Raw genomic sequence first — 17,811 nt, 5'->3', positions numbered from 1 at the left:
CCAGCATGAACTTCCAGGATGATCTTCCTAAAGTACTAGTCTGGTCAGGTCACTGCCCTCCCAAAAATTCTTCAAAGCCTCCTCTTCTGGCTCCTCCCCTTCTTTACCTTCTGACTCCCTCCCACTCTGCAGCCTCCTTTCCAGCACATCCACTCACATCCTCTTCCTTAAAGTCAAGTAGACGAGAGTTTGCAGTTAGCTCCCCAGGCACACTGTGCTGGGCCAGACTTTTGTGCTTTTGCGCCACTGTTCCCTCTGCCTCTTCCTCACCTCTTCTACTCCAAGTTGTCTCTTACTGAAAATGATTCTGATCCCCCAAGCCGAGTTGAGGTTCTGCCTTTACACACCACCCCTCGACTCCTCCAGCATCTGGTGCACATCTTTACTAACTTACTAACACAGGTTTGGGCCATTTCTCTCAATAGTTGCTCACAATAAATAGTGAGTTCTTGAGTATGTTTTCTTCTTTATATCCATTTTCAGTAGTGCCAGGGCAACGTGGATAGTCCATAAATATTTTAGGAACCAGTGGACAGTACTGAAGAGAGGCATAGATATGCTCCCCGAGATGAGGTAAAAGCATTGTAATTAGCCATCTCCTCAACCAAGAGAGAAAATGGAGAAAGAAAGGTCTAGATGGTAAACCACCCGGGCACCCAGAAATCAAAAGCAATTGCATTTTTTCTTTTTTCTCAATTTCATGTTTTTCTTTCTTCCCCTCCTTTCTGCTCCTGACCCGCTAAATTTCACCACCAGCTAAAGATAATCTCATTTCAACAACCACGTCCTTGATGACCCTTCCTTTCTCCCTAGTCTTTTAAGTTTTAAATCCTCTTGCCACAAAACACTATTTTTTAACCAAAAAATTTGAAAAGTACCAAAGGGAGGTTCTTTCATCTTGCCACCCTAAATCCTCTACCTGAATTTCCCATTTGAACTCCTTTCTGCCCTTGGTGTGGTCACACCTCTTGGGCCCACAAAGACACAACACCAGGAAATAAACACAAAAGGAAGCTGAAGTTTAACACAAAACCTTTATTTTAATAACCTTCCTAAAAGCTTGAAGCCAATGTTCCACCTCAGTGGAAACCATTATCCCCCTCTCAACCTGATACTGGTTTTAGATCTAGAAAATGCCAAAAATAGACAAATATGTCTCCCAGTTTTCCCTTCTGGCCCAGATAACAAAGCCAAAGATTCCAATTCATTCATAAAAAAGTACCAGGTTACTGTTGGGAACTTAAAATAAATCTTAGCTAATGGCCTACGTGGCCATCACTGAGACTGATTTATGTTAAAACATTTTGAAATTGTGGGGCCAACATACTTCCAATATCTTCCCTTGACAAACAAAAAAAAGGCAGGGACTCATAACACAATCAGAAATGACAGAGAAAAGAAGAAAATTTAAAAGATGGAGGGAGTATAGGAAAGAAGAGTGGCAAAGGACAGAGCAGGGGAAAACAGACCTTATCGCTGGAAATACATGCAGCTGACAGGATTGCAAGGAATAGACTTGCTGTCACATTTGGAACTGAGGGTAACAAGGACATCATCATGGAAAGGAATGGGAAGACAGCTAAGAAAAGGATGGAGAGGGCATGGAGCCAGAGGTGAGTGGATCAAACAACATGCCCTGGCTGGCGTAGCTCCGTGGATTGAGTGCCGGCTGCGAACCAAAGTGTCGCAGGTTCGATTCCCAGTCAGGGCACTTGCCTGGGTTGCAGGCCATGACCCCCAGCAACTGCACGTTGCTGTTTCTCTCTCTCTCTCTCTCTGTCTCCCTCCCTTCCTTCTCTAAAAATAAATAAATAAAATCTTTTTAAAAAATAATGGAAGTATCTTGAGAATGTAAACAAGACTTGTCTACTCAAGGACCTCAGTGAAAGAAAGGGCAGGACCATCCTACGGCCACAATGAAGGGGGAAAGCAGCTGTAAGGAAAAGTGCTGTGATTCTACTGCCTTGAAGAGGCCAATGACAAAGATAGCTCCAGCTACAAATGGACTCGAATTAGAAAGTCACAGCCTCTGAATGGAGAGTTAGAGTGTAGGGACATTCTAATGTTCGGCATAGTGGGGTCAAATCAGGCTAGTCTGTAACACGCAAAGCATTTTGGACGTGTGGGGGGACCCTTACATTCAGGGAGAAGAGACAGCTTCCCTTAGGCCAACACAAAAGAGACTGCACAAAAATCCCTTTGGTTCAGAAATTTTAGAGTAAATGAAAACAAAGTAACACTGGGCATCGAATACCTTAACTGTCAAGGCATAATTAGTGGTCATTTTAGCTGCTGGGGCAATCAGTGATCAAACTGATTTTTCCTGCACCTTAACGCCAGACAATCAGAAAGCAAAAGGCAAGGCCGAGACCAACCTGTAACCTTCGCAGTGGCTTTTCTTTTCCAAATACAGACTTCAGTGTATTTGGATCCCTTGTTGCAGGTACCTGGGCAGTATCCCCAGATCACCAGAGGCCTGTTTGGGATACAAAGGGTGTTTCCCCCGACCTCAGGCGATCTGAAATTACTGCCCCACAGCATTGATAAAGAAAGGCACCTTTTTGAGAGACCGCAGAACGATGGTTAATATGCACCCTTTTCCCCATCCATCCACTTCAGCCATTACTTACGCAGCTCGTGGAGAAGGCAGGAACGGATCTTCCACTGCTTTTGTTTCCTACGTGGCCGAGACCCAAAGGAGCGGCCGGTCGCTTACCTGCCTTCCAGTTCCCAGGTCGGGCGCGGCTGCGCGGCTGCGCGCGTCTGCAGAGCGGTCGGTGGCTGGCTCCGGACTGCTCGTGACCTCGCCCACCGCCCACCCGTGCTCCCCAGTCTCTGGCGCGCGCCTGACTCAGATGGGATGGGCGGCTCAGGTCGGAGACCTCACTGGGCGGAGGGACCGGAGTGGGCGGGTCGGACCCTTTCCCTGGAGTCCGGGAGGAGGCGTTGCCAACGCGCAGGTGAAACCAACTCAGACCTATCCCGGGAACTTTCGCTGCCGGGGTTCACAGCAAGAGGCCAGTGTCGCGCAGGGGCGGCCAGGGAGCCGCCCTCTCCCCGCCACCTGGGGCTGCGCGCCGGGGCTCAGCCCGGGGGCTTCTCCCCTAGGGATCCACCGCCTGCTGGGCGCGCTCGGGGTGCTGCAAGCCGCGCCAGCCACCGCGGCTGATGGAGGCGGGTGGCGCCGCCCCGGGTGCAGGTGACACTCGACAGGCCAAGGTTTCTGCCGGCAGGGAAGAGCGCAGGGAAGGCGAGACACAGACACCCTGGGACCAGGGGACGACAAGGCGGCGATGGCCCGGGAGTTGAGCCAGGAGGCACTACTGGACTTTCTGTGCCAGGCGGGGGGCCGAGTGGCCAACGCCGCCTTGGTGAGCCACTTCAAGAGCTTTCTCCGAGACCCGGACGCGTCCCCCAGCCAGCACAAGCGCCGCCGCGAGCTCTTCAAGGGCTTTGTCAACTCAGTAGCCGCAGTGCGCCAGGACCCCGACGGCACCAAGTACGTGGTACTTAAGAAGAAGTACAGGGACCTTTTGGGGGAGGAGGGGCTGCAGCGACCCGGAGACCGCCACGCGGCCGCCGCCGCCGCTGCAGGTGGAGCTGCGCCCTGCTCCCCGCCCAGCGAGCGCCGAGAGGAGACGCCGCCGCAGCAGCAGCTGCCTAGGCGGCGGCGGCGCGAAAAGGAGCAAGAGGAGGAACCGGCAGGTGCCGCAGCCCTAGCGGCCGACCCAGGTTGCAATGGACTCCCGGCCGGCGGCGCCGGGCTGGCGGCCCGGGGAGGCGGCGGGCTAAGACGCGGCTCCCGTCACAGGGCGCAGGTATCCGCAGCTGCGGCGGCAGATGCCCAGGTCGGTGCGAAAGGCGCGGCGGCGGAGACGCAGGGCCGCTGCTCCTGGGAAAGTCTCCAGAACGGCTCCGGGGAGCTCCCCCGGCCGCCGCCGCTGCCCCGTGCACTCCAGGACCCCGCCACCGCTGGGAAGGAGACGGCGCGGGCTCCGGCTGTCCAAGATGACTGCGGGGCTCCCAGGCGGGAGCGGGAAGGCGCTCCCACTGAGCCCGCGCCGGTGCCTACAGAGCCCCTCTCTCCTCCTCCAACCGTCGAGGCTACTGGGAGCGGGGCTTCCCAGCCCGCCCCCTCGTCCAGCCCTCCTTCTCCCCGCAATCCGCAGGCGCTGTGGACCCCGGGCGATCTGCATTATTCCATGCAGCAGCAGCAGCAACAGCAGCAGCAGCAACGCACTCGAGAATGGGTGGCCAGACATCCCCACATCCCCGAGGCCCGGGACCAGGGCCCCATCAGAGCCTGGTCAGTGTTGCCTGACAACTTCCCCTCGGAGCTGGGATTCAGGGTCCCAGAACCTACTTCGGCGCCTTTAGACCCCTCTCTTTGCCCCCATTCTCACCCTCCGGCTGTTCCGGAATCCTGGCCCGGGAACCCTCCAGTGACAGTCTTTCGTAGCATTCGTTGTCAGCTGTCCCTCCAAGAACTGGATGACTTTGTGGACCAGGAGAACCACAGCAGTGAGGAGAGCAGCAGTGGGCCCAGAGAGTCCCCTGGGGGTTCTGAAGAGGGGCTGCACGGTGCCCCGGGAACCCCGGATTGGAGAAAGCTCAGGAATTCATCTGCCTGCCTTTCTCCAAAGGAGGTCAGCTCCAGCAGGAGCCCTCAGGGCCTCAGGAACAGAGACGATGGGCATGCCTCTCAGCAGGTCCCAACAGGGGCTAATAGCCTTGTAGGCCACTCGCAGGAGACTTCGCCCTGGCCAGCTCCCAAGCTAAGGAGATCGCTCAGGAGGAGCTCTCGGGCCCGAAGAGCCAAATCCTTCTCCTCTGATGAGGAGTGTCTTGAGGAGAACTTGCTGCAAAGGAGTCGGCGCCCACCACGGTCCAGGAAACCCTCCAAGGCAGGAGCGGCAGCATCCAGCCCCAGGGTGGATGCTGCTTTGATACCCAAACCTGCTGACGTTAAGGCGGCTGTTTCGGAGAAGGGTCGGCTGCACAGCTTGTGGCCCCCAGGTAGGCAGGAGCTTGCAGCCTTGGTCCCGCACAGACCTGCTGAGCACAGGTCGTGTGCGGTCCCTCTAGATGCCAGGGAGCATGAATGGATTGTGAAGCTTGCCACTGGCTCTTGGATTCAGGTGTTGGCTTTGTTCTGGGAGGATCCCCAGCTGGCTCTGCACAAGGACTTCTTAACTGGGTACACTGCTTTGCACTGGATAGCCAAACATGGTAACCTCAGAGCCCTTCAGGACTTGGTCTCGGGCACCCAGAAAGCAGGCATTGCTCTCGATGTAAATGTGAAGTCCAGTTGTGGGTATACCCCTCTGCACCTTGCAGCTATTCATGGCCACCAGGGAGTCATGAAATTGCTAGTGCAAGGGTTGGCTTCTCGGGTCAATGTCCGGGACAGCAGTGGGAAGAAGCCGTGGCAGTATCTGTCTAGTAATACCTCTGGAGAAATATGGCAGCTCCTGGGAGCCCCTCGGGGCAAGCCTATATTTCCTGTCTATCCCTTAGTCCGAAGCTCTTCCCCTACCAGGAAGGCCAAGGGCCGGGACATAACTAAAACTGTCAGCCGAAAGGCTTCCTTGGCTGCATTACTCAAAAGTCAGCACCACAAATGGAAATTGGCCAACCAGTATGAGAAACTCCCCGCTCCGAGGGAAAGAGAAGAGTACAGTGACTAAGGTGGGCCCCTCTCTCCAACATGCAGGCACCACACCCCCACCCTTGAGCGACTCAGTGAGAGAGTTCAGGGGGAATAGAAAAATTGCCGAGAAGTTGGGAGAGAGAGAGGGATCAAGTGAGACAGCCTACCTAGTGTTTACCTGGATTTTTTGTCAGCACATCGTGGATCTCAGGGATAATCCAAGCTTTCCGACAGCTCAAGTCCTTGGGCCAGTGAAACCTCTATGAGGGGCAGAGCCAGGTGCTGAAACCCGGCACATGCTCTTCCTCTTCCCTTGCACCTCAGACCGGGGCACAGTGAGCCGCATTGTTTTCTGAAGCAGCAGTACCAGGCCTTGGCTAGAGAGGGAACAGATGTCTAACAAGAAGGGAGGCACTTCGAGGAATTGACAAAGCTCAGACAAAATCCTCTGGCTGGTAGCATTCTGGCATCTGTTCACTTGGAGAATAATTTGGCTGAGAGTGGAAAGCACCAGATTTGAAATCAGATGGCTTCTCTTTTCTTTTTTCATTCTTTTAAAAACCTTTTTCTTCTTTCATTCTTTTTTCCCCTCTTTTCCTCTTCCTTCCTTTCTCTCTCCCCCCTTTCCCATTCAAATCAGTGAAATGAACTTATTACCTGAGAGCTGAATTTGATTTTAAGAGATTCCTCAGCCCTGTCCTGGTCTTCCTTTAGATGCAACCTACCAGAGGCTAATGCATGAAATGATCAGTGCCTCCTTTGGGTCTCTTCTCCACAATCAGAGAAGCTGTTGGGTAAGATCCAGTCATGACTGGTGTTCAGGCCTTAAATCAACCTAAGGTAAACTTTCCAAATGTAAACACTGTTGGCTCACTTGCCTAGTGACTGAAACCAGCTTTCACGGAAACTCCCTGCGTCGCAAACAGCGGAATCAATACCAGTAGTCTTCAACAGGTCTGAATGGCCAATACTCCACGCTCACCAAAGGAGAGGAGTGATTTCCCTTTGGGGCAGCAGTGAGGATAAAGGGGTGAAGGCCTCCTTGCCAGGAATTTTTTAAGCTGCTAAATATAATTTTATTTGCACTAAACTTGTTGCCAATTAAGATTAAATATTAGCCTGAAGTGCTGTATCTCTAACAGGAAGTGCTCCTCTTAATTGCTTGTGATGGGGCTGGGGCTGAACTTTGTGGGCCTGTGAAATGAGAACGTCAAGATTTCAGAATGTAAATTCAAAGAGGGTTAAAAGGTGAAATGTCCAAGTGGAGTTTGTGAATTTTTTATGGAAATGTTTTCATGTGCTGTGGCAATGATGATGTCTTTTAAAAGTGTTTTTGTATTTCTTCTGGTTATCTCCCCTCCCCATTTAAATGTCAACAAATCTTTATAACTTATTATTTTTATGCTGATTACTCTTAACTTTCTTCTTTACAAAACTGTGTCTCAGTGAATGTCAAATATTTTTTGTTTGTAGTTTTACTTTATAATTTTGCTGGAACAACCATATCTCTGTTCTATTAAAAACATTAAAATAGGCATAATAAAGAAATCTAGGTGTTGTTTTTTCCAAAGAGGTTTATACGAGGGATGAAACTTGGCAAATCAGATCAAGAAAAAAGAGGGACATCCCCAGACAGTGGAGCCATGGTTAGGAGAAGTGAAAATTTAAAAGAATAAAAGGTAAACATCTATGCAAATACTTTAGTAAATGGACATTTTTCAAGGAAAAAAATTACAAAAATATCGACTTTAAACACCAAAGAATGTTTTTACTTTACCATGTTTTTGTCACTGCATCAATTTATTCAACCAATATGTTTTGCTTAATGCTGTAGGATTTATATAGGTGAGTGGGACATGACCTCTTCTTGAAACTTAAAACCAGCAGGATTTGTTGTTGAGTGATTTATACCCTACCTTGCTCCCAAGGTATCTTTTAAAGCTGTATTATATTATATGTAAGCTTTTAAAATGAGGCAAAAAGAAAAAAGGTGGTATTAGGAATGAGCCCAAAATAACCATAATGCAAGAAAAAAAATTCGAAGCGTCATAAGTACAAAATTAAGCACACCAGAGTATTTCAGAGGAGAGTTTCCTTCGGGCTGGAAAGATCAGGGAGGGCTTCACTGAGGCCAGAAGTCTTAGTGAGTGATGCGGGCTGTCCAAAGAAACCAGCTTTGGTGGTTCTACCACATTCTTAACTTCTGCTTCAGTGCGTGATTTGCATAGCACTGGTGCTGGCTGATTGCTCTATGGTCAGAACACAGCTCCCAGTTTCAAGTTGGTTCTCATGAGCACTCAGGTCACTCTGGCCTTTGTTCACATGTCGTAACTGTGACTCCGGTTGACTCTGTTACATGGTCTACATGTGTGTTGGGAGGAGGCAGGGCAGGCACATTTAAAACAGATCCAAAGCACAGACCTGATCAAATCACCCTCTTGCTCATGTTGTAAGAGTCAGGCCAGGAGAGCTGCCAGGCCCAGCGCATTCTTCCAGCCGCCTGCCAACCAATCCCTGCCACAAACCCTCCACTGGAGTCACACCAACCCACCTCTCAGTTTCTGGGTTGCTGCTGAGTCCTTTAGCTTAGAATCCCTTTTGTTGTTTTCCTGGTGAAATGACTCTTATTTTTTCCGGGGGAGTTCAAGTGTCCCCAGAAGAGCTCACATCAGAAGATTCCAGGGTGGAGACCTACAAATCAGAAGAGGTAGTGCTCCTTCATCAGAATTCTCATAACACTGTGCCCACATTCCACTTACAGTTTTGCCAAATAGTATTTTAGTGAATTGTTTGAATGTTTGATGGATTTCCTTAAGACTTTGAACGTCTGGACATTAGAGAATGTATTTTCAACTCACCTAAATTTACTAGGTATTTATGGATCATCTGTTGTGTGATAAAGACAGAGGGTGTGAGGGTGGAGCCACTGAAAACTGATTCCAGAACAGTGAGGTAAGTGGGTAGTCGTGCGCATCAAGACTGCACGAGAATACGAAGAAGGGGATGTTGTGGAGCGCTTTCTATGTATCAGGCTCTATGGTTTTGCTGGAAATACAACATTCAGTAAGGTATACATGTTTCCTGCTCTTGTGGCACTTTTCCTAGACAGGGGGGAGTCAAGAAGGCAACATGGAAGTTAGATGGGCCTTGAAGGGCCAAGTGGAGAAAAGAGGAAAGAATATTGCAGAACGAGCAGGAGGAGCAAAGCTGCAGGATGTGTTCACAGAATACTTAGTCACTTATGGTTGTGAGGGATGCGTGGCCACTGCTTTGTGACACAGTGAGGTGGTGTGGAAAGAGAGGAAGATAGAAAGGTAACTTAAGTACAGGTTGAAAAAAAGTGTTTTATGATATATCAGCTATGATATGGCATTTTCTAGGATGCCAGGGATTGTCAAAGCTCCTCAGACAGCATTAGTGTTATTCCAGATACAGATCTTTTGCTAAAGTCTCCATTTGAAGACAAAAAAAAAAAATACATCAAAGTATTATATAGTTAATTTTAAAATTAACTATACACAAAGTATACAAAGTATACCCTTTCAAAAGTATAAAAACTATATACAAAGTATTTTAAGTATATATAAAGTATTTAAAATATACAAAGTATTATAAATTAGATTGTCCTTGATGTTAATGCTTGTTTCCTAGACAATAGTAGTAGGCATAAAATAATATAACAAATGGCAATTTAATATTAAAGGCAAACATTAGAAACTGTTGATTACCTTAGCTCCACCACTTGCTTCTTTTAAAATAGTTGTCAAGTAGTGAATTTTAATCTTGTAAATAAACTGGTATAGATCGTAGTCTTATTTTCTGCTAGGAAAATTGCTTTTGGGTCAACATTTCAGGATATTATGTATGACATGCCATGACTTCCAGGGGCTTTGACTCCTCTGTAAATTTCCCTAAATAGCAGCTTCACTGAGACATAATTTACATGCCATACAATGAACCCATTTAAAGTATACGGTTCAATAGCTTTAGTAAATTCACAGAGTTGTGCAATCTCTGGCTGTATGAGTCTGAGAACCACTGACCCAGCAGTGGAGCCATGGACAGCTCACTGCAGGGGAGTGACATAAATAGGCTGAGGTGAAAAGAAGATTTCTCTTGTTACTGTATGAAGGACAAGCTAGAAGCAGAAGTCAGTTAAGTGTTTATAGTGTCTTGGTTTTGTATTGGAAGTATTAGGAATGTTGGTTCAGCCAGATGAATAAGGTGAATAAAATTGGATGTCTACATTGTGGAAGAAAATTTTAGTTGGGGGGCTGCTTTGGTTGACAAGAATTAGAAAGAATTAGATAAGATCCAAAAAGAGCTCTGTATTTCCTCTCAGTTCTCAAACGCCCCAGGTGAGTGACGAAATCATTTCGTCACTGTGACGACAGTCTGGGTTCCCGCGGGCACTGACCTGAGAGCGCACAGTCTCAGGCACGTTAGCACAGCAGTGCCGCTGTGTGCGCGCATGTCTGCGGCTAACACACGAATGATTAAAAAGGTGTAATGGAAGGGCAGAACAGTGCAGTTCCTAAGCTCGTGGCAATGGATCGAGGCTGCTTGCGTTTCTGTCCTAACTTGGAGAAGATCTTACACTTCTCAATTTTCTTATTTTATGACGGATTTTTTTTTTTGAAAGGATCAAATGAATTAATACAGTGTCCTTAGAAAATGCCTGGCACATAGTAAATGCTCAGTGAATGTCAACTATTATTATTCTTAAACACCATTTGAAATATACAGATCACTTTAAATTTGCACCTATGCTGAAGAAAAAGAAATCCTCTACTTGACCAAAAAGGTGCTACAAGAACAGGATTTACTTACTAATAAAGCCAAACATTTTTCCTTATACTTCTACATAAAAAGGTGTGTGTGTTTCTCATTTCAAATGAAAAAGAACTATTCAACTAGCTATTACGATATGTCATTGAACAGAATTATGTCTAATTGAAGTCACATAAAGTAACACCCAACAAATAAGCAACTCTGTGTGGTCTGGAACTGAAACCCAGGAAGAGGTCTGAAGGGCTGAAGCTGAGGGGGAGGGGTGTGTGTGTGTGTGTGTGTGTATAAAGCTACTATCATTTATATTGATAATTAGAAATTATATTTTCAATTAGAAATTGAAATATCTAGATTTAACCATGCAATTAACTTTATCAAAATTTCACTAACTTGGTCAAGATAAAGTCTCATCTTGGATTAAAAATTATTCATCTATTAAACTTATTCTTTCTCCTTGGTGTGAAAATAGTACTTCTTGATTTCCAGCTCTCAAGTTTGACTTCTCTTTTCTACTTTTAAGACTTGGGGTTTTTTTAAAAGGGGGCATAGCTCTATGTAAATCATACCTCAAAACAAGAAAGTGACAAGACAATGGGAAGAAGATATTTGTCAAATCACCTGTTGGGGCTAAAGCCAGGACTCTGTTTTGAGAGGGTCTGACTCTTCCATGCATCTGATTTCTCTTTTTGGGTAGAGTGAACACTTCCAAGTCTAACAGCTATTACCAGGTATTTCTGTACAATCACGGTTTCTGAAACCATAATTGTTAATCTTATAGAACTTGAAGCATTTGTTATTATATTTATGTCCCCAAATAGAATCAGCTTTCCTAACCTTTGGTGCAGATCAGGGAAGTGCTTCAGCGACATGAATGTGGTGAACACAGTGACTGGCCACCTCCGGTAATGGGTCTCAGTGCCCAAGAGACTGGGCTGGCTAAGGTAGGGCTGAGGCAAGGAGGAACTGGGCCAGAAACAGTCCCACTGCCCTAGTGGCTTGAGGAAGTAGTCTTGCCAAATCATATAAGGATGTCTCGATCAGAGGACTTGGAGTTTCTAATTAAAACAAAATTTTTAAGTGAGCAAAATGAATATTCATTTAGCAGGTGACCATAACCTTGCCTGAAGTGAGGGTCCAGGGAGAGTCACACTGATTTTTCTTTCTGGGAAGGGCTAGAATATATCCACTGGAACAGAAATAGGTATGCCCTTACAGTGTTTGAGTGATGACTGAGGGTTCTCCTCAGTTTCCCACCTGGTTTGACCCTAACTGGTTATGTGCTAAATATGAAATCTCTGTGAGCCCTGATCCTGTGAGGAAGGGAAAACACACCAATAGCATTAAATTGGCCTCAGATCTTCAGGATGGACTGTGCTAAAATGTGCAATATTACCATGGAGAATAGCAAATGGGGAAAATACAGTAAGAACAGAAGGCTGATTTTGCTTTACCCTGAACCCATATGTTTCCACAATAGACATTTCAACTTGTTTCCTAAGGAGCATATAAACAAAGCAGTGTTTCACAATAACCTGTGATGACTACCTGTGGAGCCAACCAGCTTTCTATGCACTGAGGAGAGATCACAAAAATATTGACCTGGATTTTTGGGCAAGACTCTTGATACTTGTCATGAAGTCTTGGGTAAAGTTTTGAAACTTGGGGAATGCTGTATACATCTCTTTCAGGAGCAGTGAATTGAAAGTGAATCATCTTTCACAGACATTTTTCTTCTGATCTTTGTTTATGGCCAACTATAGCAGTCAACCAGGAACAGAGAGGGGTTGGAATTCAGGACTACAGCTATTTGTTTAGCTTTTTAAATACTTGACATTTTCAGAGATCAGTGTTATTAAGATTCTGTGCCACTTTATCCTCCCCTCTCCATATGGTTCTATCATGGACAATGGGGGATTAAGTTAGCTGTATCTGTATTTTTATACCACAAGGTATATTGTATTTATTGTCTCCCAGATTCTTAGTGAAGGAAGGCATCTACTTAAGGAAGCTGACTCCTAAGATGTCTAATTCTGTGAACAGCCTGGGATTCTCTGAGAAAGGATTAATTCTAGGGCAAAGACAAACATCTGTAGGCCGGAGCTGCACTAGGTACCACCTGACCATAACCCTATGGCTCTTAGGTGTGTGTCACCTTACACCTTCTTGTGGTCTCTTGGATCCAGGTGTTTTTCTGCTAAAAGCTTTACAAGACCTGGAAAAGTAGAGTGACAGGACAGGTGGGCAATATCACCTGGCAATCTGTACATTGTGGGCACAGGATGGCTCTTATTCTGCCATAGTTAACGCCTCCTCTCTATTGTGGTATATGGCTGACTCAAATTCCATTTTAGAGGTCTTTTTGTGGTATTTTCTCAGGTTCAGAACTTCTTATTTCATTATTCATTTTCTCTGAATTGAGAAAAGAAAATCTTTATCCCTTATAAACTGAAAGTCATAGTATCTAGATACCAGCTTGGTATCTGGTGGAGACCAAGATATGGTAGAGAATGGTTTTGAAGTAACTAAAAGGTGGTGTCCCTATAAGGAAACAGGGCATTTCTATGAGGACAGATGAAGTGGTGTTCTGTGATGTGGAAAGGTACCACAACAAATACTCCCATTATCTGGTAGGTTTAAGAAATGAATTGCTTTATTAGTAAATTATTCTAGTGAATAGAGATTTCTTACATATACTTTACATGACAGTTTAAGCAAATTGAACTACAATTAATTATACTAAGCACTAAAACTAAACAACAAGTAATTTATGTGTTTCAAAAAACTGCACAAGACCCTGAGTGTTTTTTGACTTTATCATTGTGAATATTAATTATCTTTGTACTTTAGATGCACAGAAGTAAAGTCAGTTGATGAAAAGTTAGGTTTTATAAATTTTACATCTATTTTTATATTTTAAAGAATTGAAAAATATACAAATAGCACATACTTACTGTAGAAAATCAGATAACAGATGAAGAAAAATAAGAAAAGCCCTAATTTCTCAACCTTAGGTAATCCCAGGTAAGATTTTGGCATGTGTCCTTCCAGAATTTATAACAAAAATGAAACCACACTATATAATAATTTCTAACCTATTATATTGTTTAGTGTATTCATTTTTCCATCTGAATTGGGTATCATACATTGAGTTCAAGATCAAGAAAAGTTTAGGTCTTCAGAGGGTTGAAAGTGGGAAAGTTCAAGAATTTATTTGTAGACCAGACTTTTCCTTAAATGTCACTTCCATTCTCTGCAGTTTAAGGGTTATATTCTAAATGTGTTATTTTCAGTTATTTAAAAATCATTCTTTGCATTCCTTTGACTTGAAGCAATGGTGTTCTTTTGTTTTTTAATGAGCTTCTTTGCCTATTTTCTGGGTGCCTGCCTTTTCAGGGAGAAGCCCCTTCCTCTAGGAAACTGGTTGCTTGCACCCATTCAGGGCAGAAAGACCAAAGGGAATTCCTGGTTTGGACTCCCCGGCTTCACACCTGTAGTTTTTCTGTTGGTTTGTTGGGCAGTGGAGACAGGAGACAGGTGTGAGCCAGATGTGACTGCAGAATGAATGTTTCTATGTTTGATCACAAACTTAAAATGGGCTAGATCTATCAGTATCACTGATCTGTTTTCTATCTTCATTTTTTGTGGTAGCTAGGTAGAATATTTTAAAACTACTTAATCACTCAACGTAAGGATGAGAAAGGAAAACTAGGAATTTAAATATTTTTCTTTGATGATATAGATCCTTTACTTAAAGCATTTCTTGAAGATGAAAATTGCTGCTAGTTTTATTTAAAAATTTAGATAAAATCTAAGTATTAATACATTCTAATTATTTCCATTCCATAAATTCCCTTTTAGCTTTTGATTGCACAATTATACACAGCATGCATATTTTATTTTACTTTCTACTATTTTCATTAACAGCATACTCCATATATTAAAGCACTTTTCCTAGTTTATAATTTTAATAGCCAGAAGTTATACCTATGTTATATTAACATATACCATGTGTTAATATGTGATAGTTTGCTTAGCTATTTCCTTACTCTTTGACATTTGGGTCATTCCTCACTATTACAACTAGTACTAATATAAATATTTTTGTAATAATAATCATAAGATTCTTCTATTTCTCAGCTATTTTCTCAGGTGTGGTTTTATTGCTTTTATTATATTCACTAGCTTGTACTTTTGACAGATTAAGTCAAATCAAAGTGATGCCAGCAAGGAGGTAAGAACTAAGAAATCTGAATAAGCTATAGACTTTCATTAATAGCAATGTATCAATGTTAGCATATTAATTATAACAAATGCACTATGCTTATTTAAGATGTTTCTAATATGGTTGCGATTTTCAACTGGTGTGATGCAAGAAGTTTTAAAACATGCAATACCTGACTTTTTAGTCAGGAACTCTGGCCTCTTAGACTGTCAAATAAAAAAATGAAAACAGCCGACACAGCAATAGCATTCCGATGTGAAAGAATGAAAATTACACTTATTTTTTGTCAGAATAGCAAAAAATATATTTTTTGGTGTGCTGCAGATTTTTAGTAATTAGTTTATGTGTGCCATGTGATAAAAAAAGTTGAAAATCTCTGTAATAGGAGAATCTGTGTGTGGCTGGGGTAGGGGTGGGGAAGGGATATCTGAACTCTGTATTATCTGCTCACTTTGTTTTCGTAAATCTAAAGCTGTTTTTAAAAACTCTCAAACTAGAAAGTTAAAAAAATATAACACATCATCCCTTGCTTGAACTACATCTAAGTGCCCACAAATATTTAGAATTAAAAAAATTAGTCTGGGCCAATGGGAGCCTCAAATGTCCTGTTACTAGGCAGAGTTCGGGTTCCGGGCAACCGGGAAGGGGAATGGACTATTAAGGATAGCCAGGGGCTGGCTGATTCCTGGCCTGGTAAATAGAGGGGCAAGTGCCATCCAAGAAGTATATCCCAGCAGCCACTTGAATTTTAAAAGGGTGTCTCGAGCCCTGTCCCCTCTGCTGGCAGTTTTCCAAAAATCTCACCTTCCCTATAGTCTTCCCACGGCCTACTACCCTAACCCCAATCCCACCCCACCAGTTGCTTAAAGAAGCCCTTCAAAGCGGGGAAGAGGTGGAAGTGCAGGCAGGCACCAACCCCTTAGACTGATTAAGAAAAAAGAATGAGGAAAGGTAAGGGAGGGAGGGAGAGAGGGAGAGAGGGAGGGAGGGAGGGAGGGAAGGAAGGAAGGAAGGAAGGAAGGAAGGAAGGGAGGAAGGGAGGAAGGGAGGAAGGGAGGAAGGGAGGGAGGGAGGGAGGGAGGGAGGGAGGGAGGGAGGGAGGGAGGAAGGGAGGAAGGGAGGAAGGGAGGAAGGGAGGAAGGGAGGAAGGAAGGAAGGAAGGAAGGAAGGGGAAGTTATACAGTTTAAGGACCATGACAAAGCACCAATCGACAGGTCTGTTGAAGCATTTTTTTTTTCCTCTGTAGCTTTACTTTGTGGCTCTGACTCTTGAGGAATCATTGCCTCTTGATTACACAACTGAGGGCTGGCTACAAATGAAGTTAAATTCCCTTTAGAGTTAGGTGAAAGCTTCCAGCATAGATTCCCTTTCGTTCCAGCACAGACTCCAAGCAGTTGGATATGTAATATTTGTCAAGTACTGAGATTGCGATCGCACGCAGTGTGTGAATGTCCCACTTGCTCCTCTCTGGAATAGCAATCCCTGCCAGACAGGGACACTGTCACTGCACTCTCCAAGTTTTAAGATGGTAAAATTCCGTTGCTGTGCCCATGAGATATTATCATTGTTTATCCAAAGACCACGTCCAGTGACTGAATAGCAAAGGTTCTGGAAGTTAGAAAAGTAAGTTTAGTTTTGTACCTTATGTTCTATATCAACAGACCCATCAAAGGAGCCATTTTACAAGTGACACAGGTAACTGCTCATCTATTGTATTATTGTCCCAAGGTGACAAAGACACTCCTTCAAATCGAAAGGCATTTTCTCTCTATTTTTCTATTTTCTGTTTTTCCCTAAGGGCAAACAACCCAATGTGAGGTACTCTGAAAACATCCAACTTGAAGTTGCTGGGGTCAGCTGTGCTGTAGGGTAGTGTATTTTGTAGAATTTACCTTCCAGAGCAGAGCTCATTAAAATCGGCCACTTCTGAATTAGAAGTAGGTCAAGACCTTGGAAGATGATGGAAAGCATGTTTTCTCCCATGTGGTCTATGACTCATCTATATCATTACTTCGCTTGTTGGATAAAAATGGCAGATGCCTGAACTCCTTCCTAGATTTAGTGAATCTGAGTTTCTGTGGCCAGGACTGGGGAATTTTATTTAATCCAGAGGCTTTGGTAATTATTCTGCTCACTGAAATTTGAGGACAGATTTCTGCTCTACCTTCTTCAGGCATTGTGTAATAAAATAAAATGTAGAAATTTTTAGATAAGGGTACCAATATTTTTGTCTTAGAGAGGGAGTTCATTTTCTCACTTTCTAAGTAAATTCTGAATTGCCAGTTGCTCTACAGCTTTCCATAAAGCAGTTATAAATCTTTGTCCCTATATTCTCAAAGAAAAAGTTCTAAACAAAAACTCCTCCAGAGACATCCATTTTCATCATACTGGCTTTAAAAAAAGTTCTCATGTTGTTTGCTTCAATGTTTATTGTACTTTAAAAAATTATAATAGTAATAAAGTTACATTTAAAATTAGAAAATGAAATAAGAGAAAATCCATACATGGCCCTACCATATAAACCATACCATTGTTTGCACTTTGGTATATTTCTTAGCATAATTTGGGGATTTTCCCTTTTTTAAGTTGTAGTCATAATGTAATACTGTTTCCAGTACATTATTCAGATTCTCCTTGAACATTATTTATAATATCTATAGAATTTATGTAGCTATTTCTCTATTACTTATTGAGGGAGCTTATTACTAATTTGAACTTTTTATAAATAACTCTTTAGTCAATGCATATGCACAAAACATTTTCTGCACTTTGAATTATTTCTTTAAGATTTTTATAAGTGAAATTGCTTGCTCCAAAAAAGTAGCAATTATTTTTAAATCATTTGTACAAATTAATGCAGTTTCCATCTGGGCATAAGGGGTGGTCCTTAAACTTTATTATTTTTTTTACAGACATATTATACTTAGAACTTTCTATTTTTGTCAAACATTTAATTTATTTTTATTGTTTTTATTTTATTTTTAAATTGAATTTATTAGAGTGACATTAGTTAATAAAAGTATATAGGTTTCAGGTGTACCCTTCTATAATACATCATCTGTTTGTTGTACTATGTGTTCACCACCCCAAGCCTCCTGTCGTCATTTACTGGCTTTACCCTCTCCTGCCTCCTCCCTCCCCCAGGCT

General features: G+C 43.7%; 1 protein-coding gene across 2 annotated transcripts; it reads left to right on the top strand.

Moving 5' to 3' along the window:
• The first annotated feature begins 2,958 nt into the window (after nt 1-2,958).
• On the top strand, nt 2,959-7,167 carry SOWAHB (sosondowah ankyrin repeat domain family member B). Of its 2 annotated transcripts, XM_036022538.1 has the most exons (2): nt 2,960-3,818; nt 3,849-7,167. In XM_036022538.1, exons 1-2 carry the CDS (start codon nt 3,294-3,296, stop codon nt 5,685-5,687), a joined length of 2,364 nt encoding a protein of 787 aa, XP_035878431.1. In that variant the 5' UTR covers nt 2,960-3,293; the 3' UTR covers nt 5,688-7,167. The 2 variants fall into 2 exon arrangements, with proteins under 2 accessions (XP_028362941.1, XP_035878431.1); XM_028507140.2 differs by having other exon boundaries at nt 2,959-7,167.
• The last annotated feature ends 10,644 nt before the right edge of the window (nt 7,168-17,811 follow it).

This window comes from Phyllostomus discolor, chromosome 1, assembly GCF_004126475.2.
Source record: "Phyllostomus discolor isolate MPI-MPIP mPhyDis1 chromosome 1, mPhyDis1.pri.v3, whole genome shotgun sequence".
NCBI classification, from domain to species: Eukaryota; Metazoa; Chordata; class Mammalia; order Chiroptera; family Phyllostomidae; genus Phyllostomus; species Phyllostomus discolor.
This window is presented reverse-complemented; position numbering and strand designations above follow the sequence as displayed.

Bases quoted from the DNA above. Each gene is read 5' to 3' on its own strand.
- SOWAHB (XM_028507140.2), top strand. From the start codon at position 3,294: ATGGCCCGGGAGTTGAGCCAGGAGGCACTACTGGACTTTCTGTGCCAG.